General features: G+C 39.1%; 1 protein-coding gene across 1 annotated transcript in view; it reads left to right on the forward strand.

The window, feature by feature from the left end:
* Positions 1–20,709, forward strand: part of LOC120530249 (clavesin-1) — a 194,665-nt gene that overhangs the window by 108,085 nt on the left and 65,871 nt on the right. The window contains exons 4-5 of the mRNA XM_039754570.1: positions 2,588–2,698; positions 19,524–19,756. Coding sequence (XP_039610504.1) covers positions 2,588–2,698; positions 19,524–19,756 — 344 coding nt within the window. The remainder of the gene's footprint in view (positions 1–2,587; positions 2,699–19,523; positions 19,757–20,709) is intronic.

Genomic DNA, 20,709 nt, shown 5'->3' on the forward strand with positions numbered 1-20,709 from the left:
TCGAAGGAGCCGCTTCTCTGAGGGAATCTCTTCCTCCTCCTTTAATATTTGCTCCCCTCTCACCCTGATCCTGTCACTCAGCTCTCTCTAGGGAGGTGCTCTGAGCCACACAAAGTGCTGTCCCCAAGACCCCCCCCAACAGCCCACGCATTAGTCAGACACGTCACAATATCAAAATACACGTAGTGATTTAAAGCGAGCCTACATTCCGACAGTGTGCTGTAGACGTTGTATTCATGTGTGTTAGTTACTATTATCACTTTAATAACGCTAATAGTTCTTTTTATTCTGTGAAATGCACTTTGTGATGTGACTGCATCATAAGTATACAGTGGCACAAGGCAGTAGTGCTGCTGCCTTGTAATAAAAAGTGGGGCACGAAACATTCTAAGTAGTGAGAAAAATGGCACATAAATATAAATAATTGGTATTATTCTATGAACAAAATATTAATTTTATTTCAAAAGGGAAACAAATGTTATTGCTAATACTGTGCATGATTTTGTTTGTATGCACTTTGAAATGTGTCTGGGTCAGATATGACCAAAATTGTTATTTATTTATTTCAAAAGTAGAAAAAAGTATTGCTAATACCTCGGATTCTGTTCTGTGCTCTTTTATTGTTTTTTAATGCACTTTTTCTGTGCCTGTGTCAGATGTGAACAGAAGTAAAAGGGAAACAATGAATAAATATTATTTGTTTATAAATACATCATTTGTGTTGACTTCAAATTTGCCATTACCTGCTGCTGAAAATGTCTGGCCCAGCTAAATTTCTTAGTTTGAAAATCTGGCCCAACTGAAATTGTAATTGAATAGCCCTGTTTTAACTACTAATGTTGATTTATTTTCAGATATTTACGGGGTAAACTCATAATGGATTTAGTTGAGTTTTCTAAATCTGTTTGCAAATGGACATTTAAGACAGTCAGTTTACACACAGTCCAGCTACTACGCAAATTCTGAGATGACTGTTAAATTATATGTCATTCACAGAAAAGTGCAACATAAAGTATGTGCATTGAAGCCTGGAAATGCCAGGAGAACTGTATATTAGGATATTTGTTGTTTCAAAGATGTGAAAGATTAAGACACACATACACACAATCTGCACTCCTAATATTTTTAAGACATCTTCTATCAGACCAACAAAAATTCTGAGTAGACGTGATTTAAAATTTCTCAACTACAACAAACACAAGTGACACTGAATCTTAATCTTATGGTAGTGCTGCATGTAGCTACTAATAAATCTCATACTTACAGGAATGTTCCACCCAAAAATTATATTTTTATGTAATCTTCTTGTACATAATAAAAATCAACCTTGTGTTTTCATGGAGAATGGAGTATCACATATGTGTGTCAGTGGAGCACTTTAAGGGCTTGTCTGTAGGTTGTAATACCCCATGTCCTAATCATGTCCTCTCCCTTTCCCTCCACAGTGCCAAGAAGGCACCCAAGTGAGGGCAACTGACTCCGCCCCTTCTGGTCACTGATGCATATACTCCTAGTTGGCCAGAAGGTGGTATTTTTTTGCTGTCCAAGACGGAACTCCCCAGTCAGACAAAGAGCCAAGAAACTGAGTTGATTTTGAAAGCTGGCCTTTTATTTTATGTTTTTAGACCACGCCACGCCATTGAGTGCCCTTTTTGTTGGCTTTTTGTTAATTAAGGACTTTGAAGTAAATGGGGAGAAGTGGATTGGCACCCCAATATTTATTCTGTGAAATTTTCATTCCTCGCAGAATCACAGGAGATAACATACTTTTGAATAGAATGGGCATCTATGGAGACCAACGCTGAACCACATCAAACAGTATAAAAACATCCATGGAAAAAATCTCCTATTACTTGTGTTACATAATCTATGAGTCAAGTCATTCAGTCATATGCTCACATGAGCAAAAAGTGTGTATTCTGTGCTGAAATATTGTCAAATAAATACTTCAAGTGGCCTGTCTTCAGTTCAAAACATTGTTCCCCCACATGCTCTGCTGTGATTTTCCAGAAGTATTTATTTAACACTATTTTAGCAAAAAATGTATACATTTTGCCTGCTATGAACATACAGTATAGCTGTGACTACAATGACTGACATGCGTTTCATGTGAAATGGATGATTTTTATATTGGTTGCTGTGCTCCAGCATTGGTCTCTATACACACCAATTCTTTCAGAAACTTTGTTAACTAAATTATCCATTAAAATGTGAGATTCAAATTTGTTCTCAGCCATCACTGAGACAAATTGCATGGGAAAAGTAACATAAAAAATATCACTTGTGGGTGTATTCCTTTAATTAAGGAAAAATGTGCATATTAAGAAACATGATCAAAGCAATTTTTTGGATAAATAATTCCAAGAAATTTTGACATATGAGAAATGCAAACTGAAGATCAAGACAAATATAAAGGTCAGATGTTATGAGTGGTCTCCTTGAGAACATACTTAGAAATTTAGCTGCAAGGATGGCACATGCTGAAGCAGAGAGGAAAAATGTAATAATATATTGGGATTAGGCTGTGGGTTTACAGTAGGTAATAATTATTATGGTGTCACTCATTTGTTTATTTCCTTCTCAACAGGACAGCTTCCCTGCCCGCTTTGGAGGAATCCACTTTGTGAACCAGCCTTGGTACATCCATGCATTATATACCATAATCAAACCTTTCCTTAAAGACAAAACTAGGAAAAGGGTAATTAAGATTTTCTTCTATTTATTATTCTTTAGGTAAGGCATGCTACTGAATGTTAAATGATATGTTGTGCATGAGTCCATTTCCTTTCATTACAGACTACTGTTATTAGTACCCTCATCTTTTTAAACATATGTGTACAAGAAAAGATCCATGAAGTCCAAACATTAAATTAAAATAAAATAAACAGATAAAAACTTCCTCTCTAAGCCTGCTTTAACCAGTTTTGAATCTATTCCTGTCTATTGTCAGAGCAAACTTCTCATATCTTTATATGAATAGCACCTTCCATTATAACTCTTGTAATTAAGGCTGCAGTTTTGTCTGAGTCAGAGTATTTCAATTTTATTATAAATTACTTTTCAATGAGTTAACATAGTTTTATGCTCTTAGTTAAACACCATAGATGCAATCTGTTAATGGCACCTACTGTATATCCACTCGTGGACTGGGATGATAGCCAAGGAATAAACTGTTTTCACCATACAAGTAACCACATACGTCTTTGTTAACCTGCCACTATATTAAGAGTGACCCAGTGTTTTCAAATTAGAAAACAAGGAAACATAGCTGATGTGCATTCTTACTGTTCCTCTGCTACACTTTGTGGGTTATGTGAGATTTTTTTAAAGATAAGAAAACATATGAAAGGATAAAAGTTACATTAACAGAACAGTTGTGAAACTTTGATATTTTTTCCACTACACTACCCAGTGAGGTAGCTCACACACTTGGCTGCCAAGCACTCAACACCCTTCCCAGTTTTTTGCCCACTTTCTTTGATTTTATTTCTTGACTTTGGCTTCATCCTCCCACCAGTGAGCCATAGCCCCCAACTCATCTCCTGATTCCAAAATCACCCACTCTTCTGGCATGAGGCAGCCTTAACACTAGAATCCCTGAAGCCTATGAAAGAAGTTGTAATGCCGGGCCTCCTTAAATTCCTTCACACCTCCTCATCAGCGTCTTTTGTTTTGTAAATGTGTCAATCCGCTCTGACCACACGCAGCCTGCTATCCCATCCACCACCGATGCAGCTGAAGTTCTCCTAGCTCAAGTCTGTTTATTTAGGTGTAAAGTGCCTGGAATTGTGTACGGTAAAGAATGTATCGTTATTTGATTTATTTAGAAGCAGCCATTCTTACCTCTGACCCACCCATACCATTGATAAATGGGCTTCGGTTCTTTCTCATTGACAGCAACATGTAAGCTGAATATTTTTTTTTCTTTGGTTATATTTTTGAATAAAGGTGCACTTGTTTTGTTATACCTTTTGTGAAAGTATTTGATACTGGAACTTTAGTCTTCACACATTATAAATTTCACGTCAACATAATATCAATTTTTACAACATGAAAAAAGTTTCTGTTTTAGTTATGTGTTCAACTTTTCTTGCCACGCATTTCCTCTCATCCTACATTTACACTGCTTGTTGTAGGCACAGAACACACATGAACTTCATGTATTCCAAATAACGGTATATTATGTATTTACCCTACACAACTCCAGGCACCTCACACCCAGATAAACAGACTTAAGCTGGAAGAACTTCAGCTGCATCGGTGGGGTATGGGATAGCAGGCTGCGTGTGGTCAGAGCAGATTGACACATTTACAAAACAAAAGACGCTGATGAGAAGGTGTGAAGGAATTTAAGGAGGCAGGCATTAGATCCTTTTTCATAGGCTTCAGGGATTCTAGTGTTAAACACCCTACTGGGGTCCCTCTAGCATCACTCTGGAATACTTTTCTGAATAGATGGCTGCTGTACTATTGCTACAGGCATACAAGGCTAGAACTCCCTCTAAAGGCTATTAATGTTAGCAGCACCTCAAAGACTTCAGTTGCTTATAAAGGATCTCAGGTGGCCGGTACCTTGTGCTGCCAGCAAGTAAGGTATATTTCTACCTGGTCTCCTGCCAAATTTAAAAGGCACACTTTTTTAACCAAAGACCATGAGGTGCTTTCTCTTTAACAGCACAACCTGCAAACCTCACTGACGCTACCTATTGTATTAACAGAAGCTGAGGAATCCCTACTGTCTGATAAACTGCCTGTCTTCTAGCATCAATAATACTCTGAGGCTGAATTGATTTCCTTCTCTCTTTCATACTGATGTAATTGACAGGACATGAACACAGTTTAGTTCTACTTAGTGGCTCCTGAGCTTTTTTAGGTTTTTTCTCTGCAATATATGTGTGCATACTGAATACAAATTATGTTAATGTATTGTGAGGGACAGGAACCTTGCCTGGGTGGGATGCCCTCAGCTTCAAAGGGAAGGCGGAGACAGCATGCACAGGGTATTGTGTCCCCTGGTGTGCTAGATGGCAGTTCCCTGGGTTGTGGCAGTGCCCCGAATTCCCAAAGTGCGTCATGGGAATAATAGCTCTTCAGCTCAGTTCTGTTGGGTTCCATGAGTGCCACAAAGGGATTCTGTGAGGACTGGCATTCCCTACTTTGTATGGCTCCAGCCTTACTCAGAAGTGCTCCCGGACCAAGCCTTTGCAACACCGGAAGAACTTCCAGAGATTACATAAAAAGAGGAGCCAGAGTTGGGAAGAAGAGGACAGAGCTTGCTAGAGGAGCAGAGGAAACAGAAAGAGACAAAGAAGAAGACAGAGACTGCTTGAAGTACTGATTTGTACTTGTACTTGTACTGGTAGTGTTGGAAACTCTTCCTGGAAGAGTTTAACATGGAATAAAACCCATTGTTTGTGGAAATTATGTGTCCAAGCCTGTGTGAGTTGGGTGTTTGTGGAGCAGAAACACTCCTTGGTGGCCACAATTATGTACACACATACACAGTATTGTGCAAAAGTCTTAGGCACCTGAGATAGTTCAAAAAAGAATTTGTCTTTGACAGTAATTTTTAACCATTCTGGATTAGTCTGTCATATTTTAGAGTTCAAAACATTCTTTTTTGCAAAAAGTGGAGTAATACAATAAGATACTTGACTGTCCTTAAAGAAAGAAACTTACATAGTAAAAGACCAATTTCTAGTTTAAAAAGTGAGATCTTTGTAGACATACAGCCCAGTCCTTGATTAAGCAAATAGAACAAACATGTGCTAATGGTTGATGTCATCAAGTGTAGGTTGAACCAAAATGATTAACTGAAATAAAAACAGCTGTTTAGAGGGGATAAAACTGGACAAGGGGCAACCATTCTAAAGAGGTGAAGTTGCAAGAAAACTTGCAAATATTGCATCATGGCAAAAAGTGACCCTAGTGAAACAAGGTGGTCATCGTGCATTATCAATGTATTTGTGGCACACAGGTGTTTTCAGATATCCTCTTCTGCAGAAGCAGAAACACACGGGCAAGGTTTATGAATGAAAATGCAGTGGTCAGTAATTGAAACTGAGTGACACAAATGTGAAATACATTTTGCTAACTTTCCTTAAAAGTCTGAAGAACTCCAGCACCACTATACGCTCAGAATTTATAGAAACCATTGGGACCCTTACAACCCATCTGAAGGCACGAGAGGTCTTATCAGAAGTGCTCTTCATATATAATGTGGCACTACCAGATGCCTGGCAGCACCAGCCCAATGCATTCTGACTCTTTATATTGCTATTTTTGGCAGATCTTTATTTTTGAAAGAGGACTCACTTAGCAGCACTATTTGGAGTTGTGCAACTTTGGTGTAAGCAGAAATGAAAATAGCTACGTGATACTGTGATTTGTGGGCCTCGTATCATTATTTTTAAGATACAGGCATACATTTACTAAATTAAGTCAAGAACACATTTTTTTTAGGCAGGTACCTTAAAGGCTTTTAGTGATTAGAGCAGGTGCACTGTTGGCCGATAATGAAAGAATAGCCTATTTGGGGTCTTAGAGAGCCTAATTCATACATAGCTTTGGTCAGTAAAACCTGCAAATATCTTATTAAATGTGCTAAATTAGAATTTAATATATACATAGCATTGGTCAGTGGAAAGTGAAGGTATAAAAGCCTGTCAGAGTTTCAAAGTGCCAGAAGTCCCATTACAGAAGTGTCGTCTACTCTGTGCTAAGAGAAATGCATCCAGCTTCTCTGAAAGATGGAAATGCAATTATCAAAGACCCCACTGAGGAACTGTAAGACAAATGTATTGTTTCATGGCTGTATGTGTGTATATATTAAATTGTACTTCAATGTACATTAGGAGTGAAAGCTACATTTTAAAGCAAGTTAAGTACATCTGTTATGTTGTATCATGTTTCTCTTGTCTTAATATCTCCACTATGGTTACTATGAAGGATTATGCATAGGTTCAGCATATGAGCTGCAGTTCAAAGAAGTAGCACATTCCCAGGGAGATTCTGCTCTTTGTTGGATTCATATGGCATTTTCAAATGTTCCCCTACAGCTAGCACTGAAGCTGTTCATTTGAACGATCAACTGTCAACTCATAGTGACTAGTCACTGATATTTCACTCACACCCACATCCTCTACATGGCTACTTATGATGGCTCTGCCATTACTGACATTGTCTCTTTCCCAGGCTATTGTACATCCACCAGATTTTTCATGCCAAAATTCCCACTGGTTATAAGCTGTGAATCTCCATAATCCTGTACAGGACAAGAAAGATGCTGTATGAGTGATTAGTGCTGATTCCTTTAACTCATTACCATCAAGTGGAGAGAAGAAAACTAACAAGACTTTTGACGTTCTCTGAAGCTTACCACTTTTTAGAATGGTTCAATATGAGAGACCACCTCATAATTCCATTTGGCACATCCAATTTAAATATATTGGAATGTGTGAGTCCCTTTCTTGCACCTTAAAACACGAGGATGAGGCTGTACTTTAGCAAAACCAACTTTATTCAGCTTCAAGCAGGAACAGCACAGTTATTTATTGTAACGGGATCTGCCACTCCTATAAACAGACACAGCAGTCAGACAGAGTCGTGGCCAGGTTAGTGGCCAAGTAATACAGTTCCCTGCAGTTATAATGTTCCTTATGTGATCCATCGATGGCAGGTGCTCATAGCGCCACTGCGATCTTTTCAGATTTGTTTTCAAGGAGAACTGCCACAGCGGTGGGAACCCGTGGTTACCCCAGCAACAGACAGGCTATCTCCCATAGACACGGCGATCACACTTTGGGACACTCTTCGGCATGTCGTCCTGTTGGGGGGAGCACTAAAAGAGTTTAGAAACCTTAACAATTTAAATAAATGGAAAGTGGGAAAGTGTGTGTCACAGTACCACTAGAAGTTGACTTGACATGAGTGTGGTTTAGTATTTATATAAGTACAGTGGAACCTCGGTATACGTCCTTAATCCGTTCCAGACCCTTTGACTTATACCAAACAAATTTTTCCCATAAGATATAATGGGAAAATGATTAATCCATTCCCATGAAAAAAAAAATCCTATTGCTATTGGCATATTATACATTGATGGGGTTGTATTAAACAATTTAAACACTGCTTAATACTAAAATACATAAATACAAAAGCAATTAGATGAAATAAATGAAAATTTTACCTCACTTTACTTTTTAATAACATCTTTGTTTTTAACAATCGTAGATACCGTCGTTCTCGGAAAACGGTATGCAACAGCCATGTGCCGGATACGCATGCCACCTTCATACTTTTCAACAATCAATTCAAATTTATGTGAGAAAAACACAAAATCACGTTGTGACGATGCAGGTTTGCTGTATGCTCCCATCTGCTGCCGGGGAGCCCTTGAATCCTACACCGTCGGTAATGTGCCTCGCTGCTAACCTCATCGGTAACAACAAAGCAAGGGGATGGTGAAAAAGTGCAAAGTGCTTTTATTAAAACAATTAACAAAACAAGGTGTTCAAATTAAAGTGCAGTCTCCAAAGTTCCAATAAATAATCCATAAAATCAGAAGTGAAACGTGGAGGTTAAAACAATAGAAAAAAGTCTTCTTAAAAACAACAAAGTTAAAAGCAGGAAGCATTCTTTAAAAAAAAAACAAAACAAGAGGAAGCCCAGTGCCTGTTTCCCAACTGAGGAGTCGCCCTACTTGCAGCTGACTTTCGCTCTGCCTGCTTCAGCCACTTCATCCATGCGCTCTCTCGCGTCCGTTCTTTCTTTTTACTCCCCTTCAAGCCAACTCGCGCTTCTGTTTATCAAGATAAGCAGCCCCCTCTCTCTCTCACTCACTCAACCTCTCGTCTTTTTTTTCTTTTTACTCCCCTTCTAGCTGACTCGCACTTCGGTTTATCAAGATAAGCAGCCCTCTCTCTCTCACTCACTCAACTTCTCGTCTTTTTTTTCTTTTTACTCCCCTTCTAGCTGACTCGCACTTTGGTTTATCAAGATAAGCAGCCCCAGGAACAATCATGAATGCGGACGGTCCCTCACAAGTGCACTTTGGTGAGAAACGCCCACATCGCTAATCGCCCTGACAACCTTCAGCCACATAACCACCAGGCCCCCTCACCAAGCTGCGAGCGCTGTGATTATTTATTTTAAAGCTGGACTTTGACAGGAGCTGTGGACCCGCTATATCACACACGTGAAAGTTCACAGAGAGTTATAGCACGGGTTGTTCACTGAATGCTAGCAACTGGCGCACTGACGCTCGTAGGTAGTCATGGCTTTGTCTCGAGAGAGGTAAACAAGGTTAGCACGCGAGTCGTATTCCAAACAAAGGTCGTATACCAAGCAAACTTTTTTGTGTCCAAACAGGACGTATACCAAGTTGGACTTATTCCAAAGCAGACGTATACCGAGGTACCACTGTATTTAGTATCTATATAAGTATAAATCTTCAAGTCTCTCTGCACCTACCTGTAGTGTGGGTACACATGTGCAGGAGTGCATGTTGGCTTCAAAAAAGGGCCCCCAAATTGTGCTTGGGATCTGCTAGAGATTTTAGGGGAATGCATTCATGGGTGAGACTGAAAGGCAAGTTAGGTAGGATTACATACTGCTGGGAGCTAAATGTGGAAGAGAAGACCATCAAGAGTCCGCTGAGGGTGACTGAAAATTATGTAAAACTGAGTAAGACATGAGGAAGTAGAAATCGGTGAGTAGCCTCTCGGTACTTTGTCTATGTTCTTATGCCTTAAGAATCAAGGTAATGGACAGTGCTTTATCACCAGGACTCTAAAGACACAGAAATGACAGAGGTATGGAACCAGTCATGGGAGAAGCTGGGTGTTATATTTGGATTCCCAAACTATTACCTCAGAGGTTGTGAGACGAATTATTTTTATTGTCTCTTTTTTTAACTTTGAACTTTTTGTTTTCCTTTTTTTCTTTTTTGTGGGTCATCCCTGGAGTGGACTCTGTATGACTGGAGTTTATTTCAAATGAAGGCACTTAAATAAAGTGCAGTCAATGTTCTTTTGCATTACAGCTTATTTTTCTAATCTTATTTAGACTCACAAGCGTAATCCCAAAGTGCTATTTGATACTATTCACAATATTATTTCTCCATCTCAATCTATTACTCAGGTTTTTTCTGATAGTGATTGTAATAATTTTGTTACATTTTTTTATTGGCAAGGTTAATGTTGTTTGGGCTAATATTGTTCCAGCTGTCTTATCTAGTGCTCTCATTCACGCAAGTTCTAATTCTTTTGTGTTCTCAGAAATTTCACCTTCGGATCTTTCTGACTTGCTCAGGAAGATGAAACCTTCATCATGTCCTACTGACCTGTTGCCAACATCATTAATGTTAAAATCTTTGAGTTTTATAATTCCATGCCTTTTGAATATCATAAACTACTCCTTGAGATCTGGTGTGGCTCCATCGTATTTTAAACATGCTGTAATTCAACAGTTGTTGAAAAAATCAAATTCTGATCCCTCTATTTTGAGTAATTACAGGCCAATTTCAAAACTGCCTTTTATTGCCAAAGTTTTGGAAAAGGTGGTTGAACAGCAACTTTGTGCCTTCCTAGAAAAGCAGAGGTTCTGTGATTCTTTTCAATCTGGTTTTCGGAGGCGACATTCTACAGAAACAGCTCTTCTAAAAGTTTCTAATGATCTTTTAATTGCTGCTGATGCAGGCAGGTGGCTCTTCCCTTATACTGTTAGATCTTACCGCAGCTTTTGATACGGTGGACCATCAGATCTTAATTATTAGATTAGAGCTGTTAGGTGTCTCTGGCTCTGCTTTGGACTGGTTCTCCTCTTATTTGTCAAATAGGAGTTTCTCAGTCGGTGTGGCTGGCTTTTCATCTGAGTCTGCTCCTTTGACATGTTGAGTGCCACAGGGCTCGGTTCTTGGACCTGTACTTTTCTCTTTATATATTCTTTCTCTATCACAGATTCTTAACTCATTTAAGGACATCTCATATCATCTATATGCAGATGATATACAGATTTATGTTTTCATTTAAGCCTAACCAAATGAATACTTTGGTCACTTTGGCTGATTGTTCTGTCTCAGGTTAACGACTGGCTCAGTAGTAATCACCTGCAGTTAAATTCAGGAAAAACTGAGGTACTAATTGTTGCTCCTCCTGCACTTCATTCTGAGACCAGTTTAAAATTAGCTTCTGTCTCTCCTGTTATTAAGTCGAGTCTACATAACCTTGGGGTTATTTTTGACCAGTCCCTGACACTTGATGAATATGTAAGGTCAGTCAGCCACTCATGTTTCTTTCATTTAAGAAATCTTTCAAAACTAAGAAATGTTGTTTCAAAATCAGAATTGGAGATGCTTGTTCATTCTGTTATTTCCTCACGGCTTGATTACTGTAATGCTCTCTTTACAGGTTTGAGCAAGTCCTCTCTCTCCTTCCTTCAGTTAGTTCAAAATGCAGCTGCCAGGCTCCTAACTTGTGCTAGCCGGAGTGATCTTGTCACCCCCATTCTGCACACACTGCACTGGCTCCCAGTGTTTTATAGAATTCATTTTAAAGTTTTGGTACTTACTTTACAGAGCTTTGCATGGACAAGCTCCTGAGTACCTAACCAGCCTGCTCCAATGCCATACAGCTTGCCAGACTCTAAAAACTGGGCAACAGGGCCTTCTTGTTGTCCCACTCACTCGGCTAAAAACCCGTGGGGATCGTGCCTTTCAGTCTGTGGCACCAAGACTATGGAATAGCCTGCCTTGTTGTCTGCGTGGAGTCGGGTCTGTTGATTCTTTTAAAAGCAACTAAAAACATTTCTTTTTAAACAAGCTTTTAATCCGGTTTGGCCATTCTTTTGTTTTTATTGGTTTTGTTTAGGGGCGGCACGGTGGCGCAGTGGTAGCGCTGCTGCCTCGCAGTTAGGAGACCTGGGTTCGCTTCCCGGGTCCTCCCTGTGTGGAGTTGCATGTTCTCCCGTTTCTGAGTGGATTTCCTCCGGTTTTCCTCCCACAATCCAAAGACATGCAGATTAGGTGGATTGGCAATTCTAAATTGGCCCTAGTATGTGCTTGGTGTGTGGGTGTGTTTGTGTGTGTCCTGTGGTAGGTTGGCACCCTGCCCAGGATTGGTCCCTGCCTTGTTGGCTGGGATTGGCTCCAGCAGACCCCTGTATTCGGATTCAGCGGGTTAGAAAATGGATGGATGGTTTTGTTTTTGTTTTGCTTTAACTGTTGTATTTGTACTGTATTTGCTGTTCAGCACTCTGTGACCTTTTGTCTGTGAAGGGCGCTATATAAACTACTACTACAAACACTGTGATCAGTGCGTCTTTGTGGCTCACCTCATGAACTATTTGATGCCCAGTGTTTGATACGTGCTGAGGGTCAGAGGATTGGGCACCACATTAGTTTCATTGACTGCTATTCAAAAAGCGTTTGTGCTAGATGATGAAAAGGAGCAATGAGTTTGTCTTAGCACAAGGCCAAAAATGTACATCTGAGTCCATGTCCATCCTCGGTATGACGTTAATCTGCATCCAGCCCTGCATGTAGGCCATCCAACCTGCAAGAAATACCTGGGGGCTGGTGGCAGAATTGGCACTCCAGCCACCATTAAAAACTTCATGCTGTTCCATTCCATCTGAACTAGTGTGGTGCTGAGGTGTCACCCACTGCATGGCTGCACGCGGGCCTTAACTGGGATCCTGAGTTGGTTTGTCATGTGGTGGGTCCAGCAATGCGTTGTATTGGCGAGTGCTCCTAACCTCTCTCACTCTCTCTCTGAGTCCATGTTGTTTTCTTCATTGTTATTTCTGGAATAGTGACAGACATTAAAATATATCTGAGCTTTATAAAAAAAAAAAAAAATTTAATCAGATATCAGAAACCAGTCTGAGTTAGATTTGCTCGATCAGACACACTTCTGTTCATCTTACAGACTCACCCTGAACGCACAAAAGACAAAACCATTCAAGTTTTGAGCTGCTGTTTCCATTTAAACTGTAAGCAATGCCAGCCAATTCACTAACAGGATGAATAATAATTTCGTCCGTAATATATTACAGATAACAGGGCAATAAAAATTAAATAAGTGTAAAATGCTAAACTCATTGCTAGAAGGTTTTGAAATCTTTCATATTTAGTGTGAAATCCACAGTGTTCTTGTTCATTAAAAAACAGCTCCTTCAGCATTCCTTATAAACTAAGTGTGAGCCATCATGTTAATTAATATTTGGGAATTAAGCACATCTGACTAAGGCAGCATTGTTTTCTGACTTCTTTATGGTCAAAGAAACTATATAGTCAATAAACGGATTAGCATGCCATCTTTGTTGAGCTGTCAAATCAAAGTGACAGAATATACAGCAGCAATGACAGGACTGAAAGAAAATATCTTTACCCAAGAGGGAAGTGTCTGAATGTCTTTTTCACTCAGGGAAACATGTTACAATGTCATCACAGCTTTTAAAATGATGGCAAAGAACTGCTTTGTACATTTTTTTTACTCCTTGTGAAATCGGCTGAATTGGCAGCACACAGTACTGACAGACCCCTATTTTTACCCAGAAAGCACAAAAACAGCACTATTAAACATGAGTATGTGCTTCCAGGGCTCCCCAAAGAGAAGAGCTTTTGAAAGGAGAGCAAGGTTTTTACTTTTTAAAATCTGCATAACAAGCTTATCCTTCAGTGTTCCATTTCAAAGCCGAGACAAGCAATGAAGCTGCACTCAACGTGATGGAGAAAATTCAAAGCTGTGACAGCCACGGTTCATTTACACTCTTACGTCACTAGAAGTGTCTGTTAATATTAATTACATCTGAAGCCATAAAGATTGTTTTATCTTGCAGGATCTGACTTTCAGATTACCAAGTAGGCCAGTGATAGCCTCTGCCTGTCGAGGGCATCAAAAGCTGGCATCAGGTTTGTCACCGTCTAATGACCACCTGGTATTTGTCTACACATTGCTAATTGTGTCTATTCCTCCATGTGCAATCTCATTTTTAAAATATTGGCATTTAATTCATTAATTTCATTATTTAAAACATATCAACTACACATCACAAGAAGAGTTTATTATGAAGTAATTTTTCTGAGGTACTGAAATACTCAAAAGGTCAGCAGTCGATCAGCATGTTTGATTATTTGAAAACAACATTAGAAATGTCTGACGGGTTTAAAAAAAAAAATTGTAAATTTGATTTTCCTAATTTTGAATCAAATAGGACATTCTTTGCACATTTTGGTTTTTTGGGTGGTTTTAGAATCTTCCAGTTGAGCAGGATAAAATGGCAGACTAGCAGGGTAGTTATGGCAGTAAAGTCCTATCGACTTTACTGCACATGAAAAAGACAACATGGTGTGAAGAATTGAAAAATGAATATCATGCCTCATGCCTGAATCCCACCAGTCTACTCAGAGCAGGTACTCCCAAGGATTAGCCTGGTGCCTACTCCTCAGGCTGGCGTTGGCCTACTTTATAGGGCTTTGACTTCTTAAGTTTAAAATGTCCAAAAAATAACCAGAATTCCCCACAAGAGAGGGGGTAATCGTCAACCTCTGGCTTATACAAAAAGGGTAAACAAAGAATCTTTATAAAAAAAAGATTTATTTCCAAACGAAAGAAAAACAGCAAAATTCTCAATACAGTAATCCCTCGCTATATCGCGCTTTGACTTTCGCAGTTTCACTCTATCGCGGATTTTAAATGTAAGCATATCTAAATATATATCACAGATTTTTCGCTGGTTCGTGGATTTTTGCAGACAGTGGGTCTTTTAATTTATGCTACACGCTTCCTCAGTTTGTTTGCCCTGTTGATTTCTTACAAGGGACGCTATTGGCAGATGGCTTAGAAGCTACCCAATCAGAGCATGTATTACATATTAACTAAAACTCCTCAATGCTATAAGATATGCATCACACGCGGAGCTTGATTGTTTGCTTGTCTCTGCCTCTCTCTCACCCTCTCTGACATTCTCTGCGCCTGACGGAGGGGCTGTGAGCAGAGGTGCTGTTTGCACAGAAGCTGTTTGCTTAAAAGATACTGCCGCTCCTCTAAAAAAATGCCGCTTTATTGCGGTGCTCGGCATATTTAAAAGCACACATATTGATTTTTTGATTGTTGCTTTAATCTCGGTGTCTCTCTCTCTGACGTTCTCTGCGCCTGACAGAGGAGATGTGAGCAGAGGGGCTGTTTGCACAGAGACTGTTTGCTTAGAAGATACTAACGCTCCTCTAAAAAATGCCGCGGCAAACTTAAAAGCACAAGTATTGATTTTTTGATTGTTTGCTTTTCTTTGCAAGCTCTCTCTCTCTCCCTCTGAAATTCTCTGCTCCTGAAGAGAAGAAGATCTATTTGCATTCTTTTAATTGTGAGAAAGAACTGTCATCTCTGTCTTGTAATGAAGCACAGTTTAAACTTTTGACTAAAGGGTGTTATTTCATGTCTAGAGAGCTCTAATAATGTTAACAGTGTGGGAGAGTTTATAAGGGCTTAAATTATATAAAAATAACTACACAAACATATGGTTTCTACTTCGCGGATTTTCGTCTATCGCGGGGGTTCTGGAACGCAACCCCCGCGATCGAGGAGGGAATACTTTAGTAGAAAAAATGCGATCCTCAGCAACAAAGTCCTAAATACACAAATCAAATAAGGAGGATCAAAAAAATCAGAGCCGAGATTTAAAAAAAAACAGAAACATAGCAAAAATAAGAGCAGGGTACTTATAGCAGATAGCCACCATCTTCTCCAGAGTGCATTCAAATGAACTGCAGAGGACTGCATTTCCCATAAGTCTTTAAAGAGCTGGGGGCAGTCTCTTAACGGAGATAGACAGGGTGGCACTGACTCCTGGGAAACCACCCACAAAATACACAAATATAGTAGAACAGAAAGACACACAACCTATAGATAATAAAAAATAGACAAAGAGAATAAAATAACAAATACTCTACATAATTAAACAAATAAATGAATAGAACAATATAATAAAAAAAATCAGTGGAAAATAGAGAGAAGTCTCACAGAGCCAAATGTGATTCCCAAATGAGAATACACATCTGGAGACAGCCCATTAAAAAGTTTGTAGTGAATAGTGGAGAATTCTGTCACCGAAGAATTTCTTTCTGAAACACCCACCTCCAATTTCTCCAGGCCACAGATTTTAAACTAGCAGGGTTTCAGAGAGAGAGAAGAAAAGGAATTGAAAAAAATAAAAAATAAAAAGCTAAAACTGCCGTCATCCATTCAAGATCTCAGTAGCACAAGGTAACTGATGTCTAACGATTACCGTATATACTCGCAGATAAGTTCTCTCACGAATAAGTCGGGAGTTAATTTTGCCGTATAATTTCTGGTATTTTATAATGTCGGCCATATAAGCCGATTGTGGAAAACTCACGCTATTGGTCCAAGAGATTATGATATGCTAACGCCCACCTGAAGCAGTAACCACAGAGCACACTGCCTTTCTTTTCTGTGTAGGTGTGACAATACGCTGTATCAGCGTGTGCTCCTAACCTCTCTCTCTCACTCGTGCTCTTGCTCTGTATTATGCCTACGTGACCACACGGTAATACCCGAACTATTTCAAAGCAACGTTTGCACTGATTTGCGTTTTTTGTATCTCACACCCTCATACACCTTTATCATAAGAGCATCCTTTATCTACGATGGAGCGTTCAATCAGAAGAAATATGAAGCTGGTTTTAAATTAAATGTCATTGAAGTACCAAATGAAATTGGTAACTATGCTGCTGCAACAAAATTCGATGCATCTGAGAAACTGATGCGAGACTGGAGGAGGCAAGAAGATGTAAAAAAAAATTAAAAATTAAGTGTCGCATTTGTGAACAGGCGAATAAGTCGGAGTGTGATTTTATGATCGATTTTTCGGGTTAAAGACCCGACTTTAACGTGAGCATATATGGTAATTTGTACTTTGTAATGAGTGCTGCGACAGACAGACAGACAGACAAACACAGACCATCACAGATACTTGGCTCCACACATGTGAAAAGTGCTTCTGTTTGTTACGATATCTCTCTGTCGTACTTGACTATTGCATCATTATTTGTTATGGCAACAACAAAAAGTATTTGGATAAGCAATTAACTGCCGTAAGTGCAGAAGAAATATGAAGAAATGGATAAACTACATGTTCTTTCATGCCTCTGTGTATACATGTAATTTGTAGGATTAAATGCTCATTGTATATATGTTTGTGTAACTCCTTATTAAATTCAATAACATATTTAGACAAAAAACTCTCTCTGATACATAATAATTTGGTCGCGGATCATGTTTTTTGTGGCATAAAGATGTGGAGTTAACACTAATCTGATTATTCTGTGCAATGAGCTTTACTGTCAGCCAATGTTGTTGATGTTCTTTCTCTGTCATCCATGGGATATAGCCATGTCACTGATTGAGGTGAACATGTCCCAAAGTTCAATGATGTGACTGAGGTACCCTGCACATACAATTCATGGTTCATGTTATGTGTATCATGGCATAAGCTCTTGATCAAGACCAAGATCAAGGTTCGGGACCTAGTGTTATGCAAGTTTTTATGTGATAGACAACCCTTAGCATTTTATATATAGAGATAGATAATGGGTTAGGGAGAAGAGAGTCATGATGGGAGAGGGCTTTACAGTCTGAAGGACTTATACTACTTGTAGTTTTGAAAGTGTTTCTCCCTTTAAGTGTGCCTTTCTAGTTTTTTTCTGATTTTCACATTTCAATTAGTACTTTAATTATGAGTTCTTCCCAGCCTGTTTGCCTTCCTGCAGCTCAACACCAGTAAAAGTGAATTTCATAAATTGTATTCCATTGTGTTTATTCTCAAGCAGTTTGAACCATGTGGTCTCTTTCTGTGCCAGCCTGTCTGCTCCTTTGAACTTTCTCACTTGCCTGGGCAACCAAATTCTATGTTTCAGTGTTGCATGTGTGCTACATGGAGATGTTCTAATGGGATGGGCGAGCTAGTAAATGCTGCCCCATCACCTCTATTAACAACTAAGCTAGTCCAGACCTTTACACAGGCATGCTGCGGTTAACCAAATACTTCCTGTTCACGTTAAGAAAGGTCTCAGCACAGAGAAGTCAGCAATCTAACAAATATTCAGCGTTCAGTTACTAATCCTCCATCTAGATCATTTCAGCTTTCTGCTGCAACTGTAGACATAATGCATTTATATGTTTGAAACCAAATAAAGGCTAGGATGACCCTTCCTTTATTATTGTTATTTTTGCATGCATGGAGGACACCTTTACCACTGCCTTGGCTCAGGGGTCCAGATTTTTTGGGGATGCATTGACATGATTTGCATTGAACGGGTATAAAAATTAATTTATGACTTGCAAATGCCATATTGCCTATAAAGTGTGCTGAGGTGCCATCATTGTTAATCCTCTCCAGCTGATGTACTAATTACTCCAAATATGACTCATTTCATTGTGTGGTAATAATCAAGCCTTGACACAATAAAGAGGTTTGGGGCAGACTCTTGTATAATTGAGAATTGGCTGCTGATTGTAAGAAAAAAGTTGATGCAAAGGTCTTTACAGATGAGAGTCCGCAAACAGAACTGAACAAGTTAGGAAACATGGCAGATGTAGAGTTGAAAAGCAGGAAGAGGATGTACAGTATCTTAGGACTGGAACCGGAAAGGAGGTTATCGGGCTGCAACTTTTTGGGATGTGGAAATTATCTCATTAGGAGGTGAACTCTTCTATTGAACCGGAAGGCGGAACTGGAAGTGACGTCATTCAGAGCCAGGTGGAATTTCCCACATTTGGTCTGCGGGGAAATAAGAGTAAGGATTAGTGCACTCTGCCACTGCCTGGACTGACTGGGAATCACCTTCTTCTGAGCTCTTTAGCTGCCTCTCATGCACACATGTGTGACAGATGACAACCTGCCACTCTTTAAACATGGTTCTTTAAAGGCACTATATCACTATATGGTTATTTACTGGTTTTTGTGATTTATCATAGAACCATTGCTCGAGAAAGAACCATTAAAATCAGGAAAGAGTTTTCTGCATATGAAGTTGTTTTTTTGTGCTTCAAAAAACGCCCTACTATGTAGAAGAAACTTGAAATCTTTAATGTATGGTAAGCTATCTAAAGTACAACATCAGTTTAAGAAAACCTGGACCTGTGTTACTGTATGCAGCAAGAGCCCTTTTAAAATCATGAGCCATTGGTATTTCACAAATCTCTTATCATCTGTTCATGATTCTTTATTATATTACAAGCCTATTGTAAGTCTAAATAAATAAAGGTTCTTTCTTGAAACCTCATGTGGATGGATCTTTTGAGAACCAAAACTGTTTTCTCTATGGCATCGCTCTGAAGAACCACTCAAGCAGGTTTATTTTTAAGAGTGTCGATGAAAATGGCTTCATATTGTTTGAGTGTGTGTGTTTGAGATAATGTGAATCTGAGGCAGTATTTTGCCATCTTGCTGTTTGTACCTATTGGACTTTTCATTAATGTTATGCATGTGTGTTAATTTCACAGATTTTTCTTCATGGGAACAACCTGAATAGTTTACACCAGCTTATCTGTCCAGAATGTCTGCCATCAGAATTTGGAGGCACTCTACCCCCCTATGACATGGGGACATGGGCAAGGACATTATTAGGACCAGACTACAATGACGAAATGGAATACATGCACACATACAATGCACTACATGTGAAGCATGCCTTGGAAAATTTGGAAAAAGAATGCTCTCCCAAGCATATGAAGAGGTAAGTAACTCCACAGAGATTTCTAAGGAATGACTCCTTATTTGTCTGCTTCTGAAGTCTGATGTGTGTCGTCAGAAGTGCACTAAATGTGCTTACCTGAACCCTTGTTTATTATGGGAGCTGTCTTCTGACCAGAAGTTGGTTGCATCTTCCAAATGAAAGAGATAAAAATGACATTAAAACTGAAAACTAAAAAGAGGGAAAAGTCTGGATGTGGACCTTTTCTTGTACTAAACTATAGTTCCTAACTTTATTAATCTGACAGTATGGTGAGAACTTTAAACTATAGTGTTTTTCTTTTTGTTTTTTTTTTTTAATTAAACAAATCATTGCCAATGGTAAGCTTTGCTGTTTGGTTTAACCAAAATGTAATGTTGCCAAGGGTTGATTTAAAATATAACAAAGCAAAATAATGGGAATCCATTAAATGTCTTCTTGTATTTTGTATCACAGTAACTTTCAGAAATCCATATTAAGCAAAGTCTCAAGCACTCTTACACTGCAATAATTTGCAGGGCTAATGTGAAACTCAAAGAGAGGCTTCTGACTCAAAATCTGGTCCAAACATGACGGGTATGGCACACAAACGCTATGTAAGCCTGGCAATCAAAACTCAAGAAACAGGCTTATGGCCTGCAATGCCCAGAAAGCACTCAAAAGCACAAGAATCACACAAGTGAATTGAGAATAATATATAACCCCACCCCCCCAATACAGACTTAAAATACCGTATATACTTGTGTATAAGTGGGGTCTTGAAACCCTAAAAATCGATCATAAAATCAGACCCTGACTTACTGTATATTACCGTTCAAAAATATGATACTTCATTTTTTTCTCACATCTTCTTGCCTCCTCCAATCTCGCACCAGTTTCTCAGACACATCGAATTTTGTTGCAGCAGCGCAGTTACCAATTTTTTCGCCACTTCAACGACTTTTAATTTAAAACCA

This window comes from Polypterus senegalus, chromosome 5 (assembly GCF_016835505.1).
Source record: "Polypterus senegalus isolate Bchr_013 chromosome 5, ASM1683550v1, whole genome shotgun sequence".
NCBI classification, from domain to species: Eukaryota; Metazoa; Chordata; class Cladistia; order Polypteriformes; family Polypteridae; genus Polypterus; species Polypterus senegalus.